This window comes from Corvus kubaryi, unplaced genomic scaffold (assembly GCF_017639235.1).
Source record: "Corvus kubaryi isolate FWS band 111438036 unplaced genomic scaffold, C.kubaryi_AGA036_p1.0 37241, whole genome shotgun sequence".
Classification (NCBI taxonomy): Eukaryota; Metazoa; Chordata; class Aves; order Passeriformes; family Corvidae; genus Corvus; species Corvus kubaryi.
In genome coordinates, this window is record NW_024581071.1 from 596297 (window position 1) to 609945 (window position 13649).

Consider the following 13649-nt stretch of genomic DNA (forward strand, 5'->3'; position numbering starts at 1 on the left):
AGCTGTCACCCGCTGGTCCTAGATTATCTTCTGAGCTGCAGCTGCCAAGCTGAGCCCGGCTGGTCTGTGGCACAGGGCAGAGCCCCTGCTCCATGCGATGGGGAGTGAGGCCCTGGGGCAGACTCACAAGACACTGCAGGTTTTGCTTACTGCTCCCTGAGCAGAGTGCTTTGGAGCTGAAATAAATACATTTTATGGATCTTGTGCCAAAACTTGGGGCTGTGTTTCTGACAGCAATTTCCCTTCCTCTCTCTGGTGCTAGAAGTGCTTTTGTTGTTCTAATCCCCAGGCTCAGAGACTTAATTGTAGTGGAGCCTGAGCTGCTTTTCAGGCCAGCAGCATCTTTGTGCTACAAGTCTCTGTATTTAATTAGACCAGTTCATGGAGATCAATGTGATGTTTTACATGTTGAAGTAGGATCGTATTCCAGGATAAGACCTCAAAGATCAGCCTCTTTAATTTTGGTTCCCCTTTTACTTGCAAATCCAAAGGATTATTTCCTCCTTTTCAGTTCCAGCAGCTCAGAGGAACTTTTACTGCCTACTTGCATTTCCAGTGTCCTGTTCCCTGTTCCTGCCCCTGCCTGGGTGAGTTGTGGGGCTGAAGGCTGATGTGATGGCCCAGGGCAGGGGCACAGGAGCAGCCTGTCTCACAGGGAATCTGCTCGGGCACTGTGTGGAGGCACAGGCGGTTCCTTCACCTCATCCCCTCTAAATCTGCACTGTAGGACTTGAGGGATGAGCTGGGAGGTCATGACCATCTCCCTTCCCTGGCTGTGACAGCTGACAGAGCCGGGGCAGCTGCATTAGCATTTAACAAAGGGCTGGTGCCAAGAGCAGCATCTGGTGTGGGGGTACAAAGCCAGTAAAAATCCTGCATGTCTGCACCTTCCTGTCCCATCAACAGAGGGTAAATCGAGGCAAGTTTGTGCTGCTTTGTTTGCTGTCATGGATGTCCTTCCAGGAAAGAGCATGTGGCAAATGCAAACAGCTAATAAGAACAGAATAAGGGAAAAGAGAAGCGCAGAGCTGGAAATAGTTCCTTACATAAAGGACTAGTGCCTCAATCTCATTAGTGTCTTAAGGAGCGGGCGCTTTGCCGCCTCTGACTGCCACGGTGCAAACCCCAATCTGATCAGCAATCGGCTTTGGGACCCCGGCAGGTGCCACGTGGCACCAGCGCGCGGCTGTGCCCCTTGGGCAGCCACTCCACTGCCCCGAGCTCACAGCACTCATCCCAGTCAGCGTGTGCCCAGTGGGAGCATTCCCACGAAGCCAGAGCTGCTGTCCCACAGCCCGTAACAGGAGTCACCGCTTCAGAAAGCCAGGCACCATGAGGCACCAGTGGACCAGGCGTGCGAGTCTCTCAGCCAGCATGAAGATAGGGAATCACCAGGGCCGCTGCCGGACCCTGGAGGAAGAGGAATCCCACATCCCATTTGCACAGGACAGCCTGGTAAGGCAATGGAGCTCCATGCAGAATGTGGCAGACGGAAACCAAGAGAAGAGCCAGACTCCCATCCAAAGGAACAAATACCTGCTCAACATTAACGTAGGTGGCAAATTGTTCCAGATAGCTTACAAGGTACTGGCCAAGTATCCCATCACCCGGCTTGGGAAGCTGGCCCTCTATACAGACCCTGTGAAGAAGCTGCAGCTCTGTGATGACTACTTGGTGCAGAAGAATGAGTACTTCTTTGATAGAGATCCCTCAATTTTCCACTACATCTTCCACTTCTACCGCAGTGGGGTCCTGTGGATGATGGATGAGATGTGCCCCAGTAACTTTGTGGAGGAAATCGAGTACTGGGGAATCCATCTGAAATACTCCCAACGCTGCTGCCGGATCCTGTTTGAGGAAAAGCAAGATGAACTCAGTGAGTACCTGAAAACAGAGAAGGAGCTAGAGGCAGAACTGGAGCCCCTGGAGTCAGGGGCGCAGTTTGATGGCAAATTTCTGGGTCAGTTTCGGAAGATGGTCTGGAACCTCATTGAGAACCCGTTCTCTTCTGTGCCAGCCAAGATCATTGCTGTCATGTCGAGCTTCTTTGTGCTTATCTCCATTGTGGGCATGACACTGAGCACAGTGGAGGAGATGAAAAACAAGACAGGGAAATTGTGGATGGAGCATATGGAGATGATCTGTGCCATCTTCTTCACCTCCGAATACCTCATGCGGCTCATCTCCTCCTCCAGCTTCAAGAAATTTCTGCGGGCAGCGTTTAATGCTGTAGACCTGGTGGCCATCCTGCCCTTTTACATCCAGATCCTCTTTGAAAATCTGGAGGATGGAGACATACAATACCATGAAGAGCTGCACAAGATGGAGAATGTGAGCAAGCTGGGCAAAGTCCTCAAGCTCATCAAGCTCATGAGGATCTTCCGCATCCTCAAGCTGGCGCGTCACTCCACCGGCCTCCGGGCCTTCAGCTTCACCATGCGCCAGTGCTACCAGCAGGTTTGCTGCCTCCTCCTCTTCATTGCCATGGGGGTCTTCACCTTCTCTGCTCTCATACACTCAGTGGAACATGATGTCCCCGGCACTGACTTCACCAGTATCCCCTACGCGTGGTGGTGGGCAGCGGTAAGGTGTGAGCAGCTTCTTCCGGAGAGGGGTGGGGGAGGCTCCGTGGGTAGGGGCTGCCCCAGTGCTCGGGGGATTCACCACTGCTGCTGGCCAGGAGACAGGAAGGGCCCAGCCTTCCCACCAGCTCGGTAATGGTGGGAAACTCAGAGGCCTGCACACTCTGAGAAGAGAAATCAGAGGTTTGAACTAAGCTCAGAGGCTCAAAACCTGGTGCTGGGGTGGGATGGTGGGACAGGTGGTGGCCTGGGAGCCTCTAGGTCTGAGCTGAACAAGTGGGATGGGACTCAGCCCAGACTTTATCTGTCACAGGACCCAAGTGTTGGGTGCATGCAGCCTGTGGGCATGGGGACAGCCACCCTGGGCAGTATTGCAGCCCTGCTGAGTTTGAGAGGCACAAGAGCTTGTGGGTCTGAGATGGGGAACCCAGGGCTGTATGTGGGACCCACAGTCACACTATGCCTCAGCCTGTGTCATGAGAGTGGACACAGACTGGGGTGTGCTGCCCTTTTGCTGCCCTGCTCACTCCAGGAGCCGGCAGCTCTGCAGAGCTGAGCGTTATAATAAAGCTGGGATTACCTCCAAGATGGGGAGCAGCTAAAGCACTTGACAGCCAGGGGTTATGAGGGCATTTTGATTTACAGATGAAATGATCCCACAGATCATTTCTGCTCTTATAATCCCCCTTGGCCACAAAGGCTATCTGCTTCAAATTCATCCCTCCTCGACGAAGGGCAAAATTACTCAGCAATATCACCAATTTCAAGCATTTCAACATCCCAGGCTGAGCCTGTCCCTGCGAGTACACCTCCCTGCCAAGCCCAAACCTCTCTGCCTCAGCTCTCACCCTGTCCCCATAGCCCTGCTCCCCCTTTACTAAGCATGGTTCATTTCCAGGCAATGCCTCTGTTTCCCCTGGAGGGAGGCTCCAGGAAGCTTTGTTTCTTTGGGACCAGGCAACTCATGGCCAGGAAGCTCTGGAGCCACAGCTCTGAGGGGGAAGGAAGCTCCAGCAGACACCGGCTGCTGGGGAAGGCTCAGCTCAGGGGTGTCCAGCTGCCTTTGAAGAGGCACACACAAAGCAGTGAGGGAGAAGGGTCTGGCCTCTGATCGCTGCTTCTGGGGCTCAGGCAGCCCTTTCCTTCAGCTCTCCAGCCTGCTGGGCACAGCCCGGACAGTGGGGCCCTGGCCAGGCAGGCTCTGGAGAGGGGACAGTTCTGCTGGCTGCCGTCACAGTCTGGCACTGGTCACAGGGGACACGTGGCTCCACAGAGGGGCGGGAGGAAGTGAGTTCCAGCACCAGCCAGCGGGGTCTGCTGGGCTTGTTTCCATGGGATTTTATCCTTTCCTGTCCCTGCACAGGTCAGCCTCTCCACCGTGGGCTACGGAGACACCGTGCCTGACACAATACTCGGCAGGATAGTGGCATTTTTCTGCATCTCCTTCGGGATCATCCTCAATGGAATGCCCATCTCCATCCTCTACAACAAGTTTTCTGACTACTATGCCAGGCTGAAGGCCCATGAGATAAGCCAGTCACATCAGCTTTCCAGGAGGATCCGCTTGAAGGAGCGAGTCCTGCGGAAGTTCTCAGAGTGCTGGAGAGCTGAGCCCCGCTATTACCGCTGACCACAGGCTCCCCACCCCCCAGACATTGCCTGTCCTGGCCATCCTCCCAGCAGGTCCTGTCCCCCAGGGAGGCTCCGAGCTATGGGCAGAGTCACAACAGTGCCGGGGCTCTGCTGTTGCACAGGGGCTGCTGCCAGCTGGGTCTTCCCTCACTGCTGCATGCCAGACACTGCTGTCCCGCAGAGCTGTCAGTCAGAGGCGGCTTGGAGCTGTACGGCCAGGGCAGGGTGTTTGTCTGCCATGGGCTGAGGCAAGGGGCACCCTGACATCACGGGGAGTGAGTGGTGGGACTGAACTGTCACCTGTCTGAGGCAGGTAGCCCAGTGTGACACCTGTGCAGGTGCTGCTCTGTTCCCCATGGAGTGGGACACACACAGGCTCCCCCTGCCCAGGGCCCCGTGACTCCTTCCCAGCCAAGCAGCCCAGGCCTAGTCCAGTGTGGGGATTTGAGTGAAGGCCCAGAGGAAAGGCTACAGCCATGCATCATTCCAGCCAAACCTGCTCTTCTTCCCACTGCCCTGGAGTCTGGGGCACAGTCCTGACTTGGGATGCTGCTGTGATGGGACCCACAGGCACTACAGGCATACAGAGCTTGTAGCCAGAGCACCCCCAGGAACAGGCATTTAATAAACCAGGCCCAAACCCTTCCTTGTCATGGATTCTTGTCCAGCCACTGTGTGTGATTCAGTAAACTGCTCATCATTTGGGGTGAGGAGGGGACATCTTCCCAGCGCTTGCAAGTCCATCAGTACAAGGACAGGGCTCTCAGGAATGCAGATGAGCCTGTCCATGCTTTAGTTTCGGAATGAGGTGCCTGGGCCTGGGTGCATTGGAACTGGAGCTGGGACGTGCATGTGATCAGGACACACCAGTTGGCTCTGCCCTGTGTTCACATCATGGGAGGCAGCGGGGGACACATCTGGGGGGCACAGGGGAAGGATTCGCCCTCTGGTGTGGGACCATGTCTAGTCATTGGGCCTCCTGAAGGGATACACCCTTCCCTTGGGTGGGATGGAGAGAGGGACCTCGGGCTGCAGAGAGGGTTGACCTGGGGAAGAGCCAACAGCTGCTGGTGCTGCTTCCAGGTGAGCAAAGAAACTGGTGCCAGCCAGGCAAGGGTGGGATTCACTCACTTGTAAGCTGGGCTTGGAGACGCAGAGGTGCCAGGGGACTCCTGGTAGCAGCCTGGCACTGTGGCAAAGCTGCCGATGTTGCAAACTTGGAAAGAGACTTGGAGGGGCCGAGCGCTCTGGCAGGGACAGCCACACTCCCACTGAGAGCTGGACTGCAGGGGACGAGGGGGCTGTGCCAGCAGATGTGAGGGGACCCCTGCCCTGACCACCTACACCTACACCCACTCCCCAGTACCCACGCTGACACCCACCCTCTGTACACCTCCCAAGCGCTGACCTGACCCCACAGCACTGGGCAGCTCTGGTTTCCACCCCATTTCTCTTCCATGAGGAACCTTCTCTCCGGGCACAGCAGTTTCCTCTGACCATCTTCCCCCAGAGCCATCCCACCCCACTGTCCTGGTTTCAGCTGCAATAGAGTTCATTTTCTTCCCAGTGCTGGTACAACACTGTGTTCTGGATGCAGGATGAGAATAATCTTGATCACACACAGATATTTTGGTTGTGGCTCAGCTGGGCTCACCCCAAGTCAAGGACTTTTCAGTCTCATGCTCTGCCAGCGAGGATCTGCACAAGAAGCTGGGGGGGAGCACAGCCAGGACAGCTGACCCAAAGTGGCCAGAGGGATATTCCATGCCACAGAACATCCTGCCCGGTGTGTAAGCTGGGGGAGCTGCCTGGGGCCGACTGCTGCTGGGAGACAGGCTGGGCACAGATCAGTGGGTGCTGAGCAGCTGGGTATTGGGCATCACTTGTCTGTCTTGGGGTTTATGACTCTCTCCTTTTGGTGTCTCCTTTTCCATTACAAGTATTATTAAATATGATCATATTTTATTTTATTTCCATTATTGAACTTCCTTTATCTCAACCCACAGGTTTTACACCTTTTCTTCTGATTCTCCCCCCCATCCCACCGGGGTAGAGGGTGAGGCCAGTGGCTGCGTGGTGCTTGGTTGCCATCTGGGGTTAAACCACGACAGCCACCCCTCACCCGCCCCAGAAGCATCAGCTCTGGGCTCCTCTACACACACCCCTGTCCCACCCCTGACCCTGTCACCACATTCCCCCAAGCACCCCCATCACCTGCTCATCTCCCTGCACCCTCAGCTGCAGGCTGCTGAATCCTGAGATCATTTAGCTTTCAAGGAGTGAGGCACACCAACCTCCCCTTGCCCCTGGAGACTGCTGCAGCTGGATCTTCGTCCCTCCATGTGCACCCCTTCCCTGTGCCTGCGAGAAGTCTGCTTGCCCTGTTCCTGAGAGCAGTTCAGAGTCCACAGGCAGCCTTCAGAGAATGGCATTTTTAAATAGTTGCTCTGAATTCATTTTACAAGTCACAGCAATGCAGGAATGTACAGACATTTACAGGACACTGTACAGGCGATTTCTGTCATATATTAGTGCTCTTGCTATATACATATAGTACAGCCTGCAGGAGCCTCTGCATGGGCAGGGACACCCATGCCCCCACACAGGGCACCCCAAAATGGAGCTGCTGCCCCGGGGCTGCTGGGTCACACAGGCTCGTTTGGGTTGATTTAATCAGAGCTTGGCCCTGAGCCTTCCTGGGCTGCCACTGTTAGGGGGTGACACCATCCAGGGCAGAGCCAGCACCCCCTTGCTTTGCTCGTCCCAGTCTCTTTGAGAGGGTTTGTGGGACCCCACCGATGCTCTGGAGGGAGTGGGTGCAGCCTCCAGTGCGGCGCCGTTTCCAGCCCCCTGCTCCTCCCGCCTCAGTGGCAGCCGCAGCTGCCGGCCACCATGTCATCGTACTGCTTGAGGACCACGTTCTCATCGTCATCGAAGTAGAGGAGGTTGATGGAGTAGAGCTTGTCAGGCACACAGCAGGGGCTGCTGACGCCCTCGCTCAGCTTCAGGGCGTTGATGATGGACTGCACCGTGGCGTGGTTCGTTGGCCGCATGTTCTCGCCCAGAGGGAAGGGGCAGGAGCCTTTGCAGTGGAAGGCGTTGTACCCCCGTGGTGAGATGATCCAGCCGGACCAGCCGATCTCCTCGAAGTCCACAGACAAGGGATGCCTCTGGCAGGGCTGGAGCCGATCCAGAGACCGTGTACTGCGTGACCTGCCCAGCTTGGGCACCGGCATCTTGGCAGGGAGATTGGTAGCCTGAGGTTTTAAATCTGTCAGAAAGGAGCATCGAATGCCATTAGCCACTGCATGAGCCTGGGGGGAGGGAGAAAGTACTGCAACCCCCCCGGCCACCCCTCCCCACAGGTTTTGTCTGCAGCCCTCTGGTCACAGCTTGTCACCAGCCCAGGCAGAGCCACCAGGAGGTGACACCCTCAGTCTCATGGCCACCCTCAAATCCAGCTTCACATCTGCAAGCAGGCAACACTCCGAGCAGGCTACACCAGAAAGGAGAGAGCCTCTCCCTCCAGCCAGGGAAGGAGGTTTGGATTTGAGGAGCCCACATGTGGGGAGCACCCCCTGGGAAAGGGATGTTGGCACTGAGGGAGCCGTGCCAGGCGTGTGGACTCACCTGGGAAGCCGGCTGTGGGCAGCGACGCTCCCCGGCGCCCGTCGTCCGTGAACAGGACCAACATGGGCTTCTTGCTCTCATGGTGGCTCCGGCCAGATGCAAACTGCAGTGGTGGGGGCTCAGGCGGGCTCCCCTCCAGGCCCTGGACTGTCACCAGCAAACCCTGGTTGCTGCTTTCATCTTCAGTCCAGTCACGAACCTGGGGAACCAAACCAGTGTCACCATGGACTGGGACAGGCACTGCCCTGGTGTCCCCACAGGCAGGTCCCAGGCCAGCAGCAGGACATTGTGAACTGGGAGGCCACACTCCGTGTTCCACGGGAAGAGGTTGCTCTGGGGCTGCAGCACAGGGGACACTGTGGCAGGAGCCAGCACCAGCGCTCCCTGCAGAGCAGTGAGACAAGTTCCAGGAAGGATGAAGCAGCCCCCGGGGCTCTTGGCAGGACTTTTGCCCCCCCATCCCAGGATAAGATGTATTCCCCCATGTCACTGCAGAGACTGCACACAGGAAACTGCACTGAAGCCTGAAAGGCTGCTGTGGGTGAAATGGGTTAAAAAACCTCCTGCATGTGAACCTCCAGGATTCCCTCTGTGCTGCCCAAAACAGAGGAAAAGTGACTCACAGCCGGTGTGATGGCAAAGACCTCCCAGCCCGAGGTCTGCAGAGAGACACGCCGGGCTGCCAGCAGCTTCTTCCCTCCGGGGGTGTCCAGCTTGTCCTTCTCCAGCACCTGGTAGACACTGACCTGGGGAAGGCAAAAGGTGGTCACCCCGGCATAGCCTGCCCAAGGGGCTGATCCTGGACAGAGGGGTGGGGGGAGATGGGGAATTGTCAGCATGGATCTGTAACAACCTTGGTGTGCCTTTGCTGATGTTTGCACAAGCCAGAAGGGTAGATATTTAAGAACCTGCCACAGTTAAATCATCGTGATTTTCTGTGAAACATTTTTTTATATGATCCCAGAGCCAGGCAACATTCCCACTGCAGGCAAGTGACCACAGTGTGCCAGTGGCATCCCTGGGCACAGGCTGGGGGACAGCCCCATCCCCCCCATCCCATCCTCACCTGGCAGAAGTGGTGCCTTTTGGGCCCATCTGTGACCCTCGGCCAGAGGCGGAAGAGGTGCAGCTCTGCCGTCAGGATCTTCTCATTCTTGGCCACGCTGGAGAGGACAAACAGGAACCGCATCTCCTCGCTGTGAGCTGGAGAGAAGGATGGGTTGAGAAGAGCAAAACCAGGGGCAGCATCTCCACCGGCCACGCTCAGCCCCTCCCCGCAGCCCCATCCCAGCGCCACAGGGACCACCCCCCACGCCCCCCTTACTTTTATCCAGGAAGCTGCGAACGGTGTTGCCCTCCAGGATGTCAGGGTTCTTGGTGACACCATCCGCATTGGCGACAGTGTTGAATAGATCCACCATGTACTGGGGCGGCTGCTTAAAGTGAGCTGGGGGGGCCGGAGGGTCTTCCATGCCAAAGACTTCCAGGAGTTTCTTCAGCGCCTCAGCCCGCCGGCTCGCCACGCTGTCTGGGCTCGGGCATGTCGTCTTGGCCAGGGCCAGCAGCAGCAGAACAGTCCCCAGCATGGCTCTGTGCTCCCTGTCCCAGCACAACTCCCCCCGCCTCCCCGGTGCTGCATTTATAACTCACTGGAAAGCTGGATTGGAGTGAAATATGCACAGGAGCAATCAGGAGGGTAAAGAGAGCTAATTGCCATGCTAACAAGGTGAGAAGCCCGGCTCCCGGGCCCCCTGCACCAATTAGCCCCAGTACACAAGCGGGAGGCAGGACGGCTCACCAGGCACTCCCGGGGCTGGCAGGGGACACGGGGGTCTGGGGCCACCAGCGCCTTGCCAGGGTCTTGGCTGGGCTGCATTTGCTCTCCGTAGGAGACTAACTGGATTTTAATGATGGCACTAATGGGACAAATCGGAGGACCTTTGTGTAGAGGAATGCAGCCCATTAAGATGAGCATCCCCTTCCCACCCCGGTCCTGCCGCAGCAGCTCGTGCTGAGAGCGAGGATGGTGGCGGAGGCTCAGTGCCACACTGGTGTCCCCATCCCATGTCCCTGTCAGGTGTGCAGGGTGGGGTGCCCGGGGTCCCCTCTCTCAGTGGGGGCAGCCCAGGTTGTGTGTCCCGCCGGGGAGCGAGGCCACGGGGCAGAGCAGGGTCCAGCAGAGGACCCGGCGGTGCTGCGGCCCCGGGCTGTGGGGTCACACCGCAGCAGCAGCAGAACCACCAGAATCCAGCTGCCTTTTTTTTTTTTTTTTTTTAAAGGGCAATTGGCTTCCTGGGAATTAAAAAGCATTTGCTCCTAATTCCTGAATGCTTGAGCTTAATGAAATATCCGGGTGGTGGGATAAAAGCCAATTCTACAGGTCTTGTTCCCCAATCACAGAGAAACCAGGCTGGTGCAGGTGGACACGACACACTGTACAGCTGCCATGGGATTGAATGGAAAAAATTAGCATTAATTAACTAATTCAGCAACCGGCTGAAGCCCTGCCAGGACCACCTGATGGGAGACAAGGTGAAGGCTAATGTCCAGTGGTGCCTACAGTTTATTCCACCCTAAAGGGCTGTTAATTATGCAGAACAGGCACGGCGGTACCGACAGACTGGAGTTAATGGAGAGAGAAAACTATCAGTATCCCCGGAATCCTTTCCCTTCTCTGCCCGGCTCACCAGCAGCATGTCCCACAGGATATCTGGGGGTGCCTGCAGAGGAGACAGTTCTGCCCCAACATGCCCAGCTCCTGCTCCCCTCTCCCGACTCCGGCTCCAAAGTTTGTTAGCGGGAGCAGCCAACCCGTGCACACCCCAGCCCGTGCCAGACGGCTGCATCCTCCTGGGATGCTGGATGCAGAGGGGCTGTGGAGCTGCACAGCGGAGCCCCAAGGACCTGCAAATTGCCCATGATGTTTATTTTACAAGCTACAACACATTTTGTAGAGGGTTCATTTATACCCGCTGGTTAAAGTAGCTTTTATTCAAAAAATAGCCTTCTCTCATTTACATATCCCACAGACAGTCTGGCGGGGTCTCCAGGAGCCCCACCCGCAGCTCCCAGCCCCGATACCCCCGGCAGTGGCACTCCCGGATGGCAGCGACGGTGCAGACGTGGCCCCGGCGGCTCCGGAGCCCGTGAGGGGCACAGCGTCTCGGGGCAGCTTCTGCCCGGGCCAGGCATTCCTCCCCGTCTTGTGACTCCCTGCAGTTAGAGAAAAAACAGCACATCCCCAGTACACCAGCGTGTACACAGTACACCACCGGCCCCCCATATCCTGGGCCTTCTGTTCCCCCTCGGGAAAAGGGCAGATGCTCTGGAGCAGGATGGGGGAGAAGGGAGGCAGCTTCCTTCCTGCAGCATCTATTCCTTACTCGTGGAGTAACTCATGAGCTGTCACCTCCTCTGCCTGAGCAGAGCAGGTCTTTCTTCCTGCATGGTTTGATTTGCTTCCCTTTGCATGCAAAGAATCCCAGAATGGTTTGGGTTGGAAGGGATCTTAAAGCTCAGCTCATCCCAACTCCTGCCATGGGCAGGGACACCTTCCACTATCCCAGGCTGCTCCAAGCCCCAATGTCCAGCCTGGCCTTGGGCACTGCCAGGGATCCAGGGGCAGCCCCAGCTGCTCTGGGCACCCTGGGCCAGGGCCTGCCCACCCTCCCAGGGAACAATTCCTGCCCAAGATCCCATCCGGCCCTGCCCTCTGGCACTGGGAAGCCATTCCCTGGGTCCTGGCCCTCCATGCCTTGTCCCCAGTCCCTCTGCAGCTCTCCTGGAGCCCCTTTAGGCCCTGCAAGGGGCTCGGAGCTCTCCCTGGAGCCTTCTCCTCTCCAGGTGAGCACCCCCAGCTCTCCCAGCTTGGCTCCAGAGCAGAGGGGCTCCAGCCCTGAGAGCATCTCCATGGCCTCCTCTGGACTTGCTCCAACTTTCCATGTCCTTCCTGTACTGGGGACCCATGTTTTTATGTCTACAATCAACACACAGTCCTGCCCCTTCAGCCTGAGACAACTGTCTGGACCCACCCTGCCCCAGCCACCCCCGACTCTTCCTGTCCCACAGCATTGCCAGCAGGTGAGGGACAGGAGTGGCACATCGCAGGCTGCAGAAGCCACTGTCAGGATCTGTGTCTGCTGTCCTGGGACACCACAGGCTCTGTAACCACCCACCCAATCCGGCCCCATCCCGGCAGGTCCGGCTCTCCCCCCCGGCACAGCACAGCGTGGTGGGTGAGCTGGGGGTGCTGCCCAAACCCTGCTCCGCGTCCCCCCCACCCCGGCAGCCGCAGATGCGCTGGGCGAGAGGAGCAGGGGCAGCTCCCACCTGGCCCGGAGTGCGGATGTGCGGGAGGGAGAGCGGATGGAGCCTGGCAGCTGTGCTTACCTAAGCAAGCAGGGATCCCCCGAGGAGCAGCTGCCCAAGCACCTTCCCACATCGATTTCCTGCAAAGATTTGCAAAACAAAGGCACGAAAATCCCCTGCAGCACCTCAGCAGGGACACCCCAGCACCCTCCACCCTCCCTCCAGCCTCAGGCTCAGCATCCATCCCCAGAGAAGAGCAGCAGCAAGGCACAGCTGGTAAGAAGTATTTTGGGGGCATAGCAGTGTTTTAGAGTCAGAAGTGCCTGTGCACAAAGGTATGCTCAGCGGGACAGCAGGGTCTCTGTTGAACTGAGGACATACTTAACAACTAAATATTTAAAAATATATATATAATTGTTGCTTAATTACTTTTTTAAAGAAATCCTCAGTCCAAAGAAAAAGCCCTTTGTTCCTTTATGGCCCTGATGTATGCACGAATTAGTGGCAGCAAAATACATTTTATAGCACGAGAGAACACAAATGTGAGATTTTTACCTCTCTAGTTTGATGCCAGTGTGAAGCTGCCGATGTTAGAGCATCCACCCAGCAGTTCAAAGCCCGCATGAGGGCCCAGGTGAGCCCACCAGAGAGGAGCCAAACCCCTGGAAACCTGCCTTGAGCCGTTCCTCCCCGTGTCCTGCAGAGCTCTGGACAATTTCATAGTAACATTCCACCTGGGAGACAGGATAGCATTTTTCCTTCATTTCTCAGTTCTCCAGTGTCCGAAACACCTCCCCACCATGTGGGTTTTTGACCAGAGCAGTGCTGAACTTTGTGGGCACACAGAAAAGTCCATCTGCAAGGAAACAATAAGGAAAATTAACCTGGAGCTGCACCCAAGGCTCCTGTGGCAGCAGCACAGACCATCCAGCTTTTGGCATCCAGCACTCGCTGGAAAAGGCTGTTCTCTGTGTCAGGGTCCCAGCTGGGAGTTTGGGGCTCATTCCTTCACCAGCTCAGGCCTTCAGTGGTAGGTTTTGTTCCTCCATCCCAGTTTCAGACCACGAGGAAAGGGAGGTTATTGTGGGTGCAAGTTGTGAATGCTGTCCCTGACCCTGCAAAAGCTCCAGTTCTGGGGAGCGAGCACAAGCCGCTCCGTGTTATCTCTGGGAAAACTGTATTTGAACGCAAAATACCGATGGCAGTGCTTTTCCCAGAGCCACATTCTTACACCAGGGAATGGGGGAAAATAACTTAGCACTTACTCATTCAGCATTTCCCTCTGGATTTGCCAGGGACTGTGCCCTGAATGGGCTTCTCGGATGCTGGAGCCAGTGTTACGGGCTCTCCTGGAGATACATTCCCCAGGCACCTCCAAAGGGTGTGCTCTGTGCTGGGCTCTCCACAGGAGCACCAACTGTGGCATCTGCCACCGTGGGATGGGGGATAGAGGGAAGGGAAGGGAAGGGAAGGGAAGGGAAGGGAAGGGAAGGGAAG

General features: G+C 56.6%; 3 protein-coding genes across 4 annotated transcripts in view; 1 reads left to right on the top strand and 2 right to left on the bottom strand.

The window, feature by feature from the left end:
- The first annotated feature begins 1124 nt into the window (after window positions 1-1124).
- LOC121662283 (potassium voltage-gated channel subfamily V member 2-like) lies at window positions 1125-4871 on the top strand. Of its 2 annotated transcripts, none has more exons than XM_042023263.1 (2): window positions 1125-2588; window positions 3946-4102. In XM_042023263.1, the coding sequence occupies exons 1-2, from the start codon at window positions 1333-1335 to the stop codon at window positions 4004-4006; spliced, it is 1317 nt and encodes a 438-aa protein (XP_041879197.1). In that variant the 5' UTR covers window positions 1125-1332; the 3' UTR covers window positions 4007-4102. The 2 variants fall into 2 exon arrangements, with proteins under 2 accessions (XP_041879197.1, XP_041879195.1); XM_042023261.1 differs by having other exon boundaries at window positions 1128-2583; window positions 3946-4871.
- Window positions 4872-7078: 2207 nt separating this feature from the next.
- Window positions 7079-9430, bottom strand: LOC121662284 (bone morphogenetic protein 2-like). The gene is made up of 5 exons (XM_042023264.1): window positions 9169-9430; window positions 8911-9047; window positions 8468-8590; window positions 7845-8043; window positions 7079-7485 (listed from the first exon to the last, which is right to left on the bottom strand). Exons 1-5 carry the CDS (start codon window positions 9428-9430, stop codon window positions 7079-7081), a joined length of 1128 nt encoding a protein of 375 aa, XP_041879198.1.
- A 1428-nt stretch (window positions 9431-10858) lies between these two features.
- LOC121662248 overlaps window positions 10859-13649 on the bottom strand; it is a 12313-nt gene continuing 9522 nt past the window's right edge. The window contains 3 exon segments of the mRNA XM_042023187.1: window positions 10859-11057; window positions 12234-12292; window positions 12827-13008. Of these exon segments, the coding sequence (XP_041879121.1) occupies window positions 10859-11057; window positions 12234-12292; window positions 12827-13008 (440 nt within the window).

Bases quoted from the DNA above. Each gene is read 5' to 3' on its own strand.
- LOC121662283 (XM_042023261.1), top strand. From the start codon at position 1,333: ATGAGGCACCAGTGGACCAGGCGTGCGAGTCTCTCAGCCAGCATGAAG. The intron at 2,584-3,945 runs GTAAGGTGTGAG...GTCCCTGCACAG, and splicing joins ACGCGTGGTGGTGGGCAGCG to GTCAGCCTCTCCACCGTGGG.
- LOC121662284 (XM_042023264.1), bottom strand. From the start codon at position 9,430: ATGCTGGGGACTGTTCTGCTGCTGCTGGCCCTGGCCAAGACGACATGC. The intron at 8,044-8,467 runs GTGAGTCACTTT...TTGGTTCCCCAG, and splicing joins TCTTTGCCATCACACCGGCT to GTTCGTGACTGGACTGAAGA. The intron at 7,486-7,844 runs GTGAGTCCACAC...CCTTTCTGACAG, and splicing joins GCCCACAGCCGGCTTCCCAG to ATTTAAAACCTCAGGCTACC.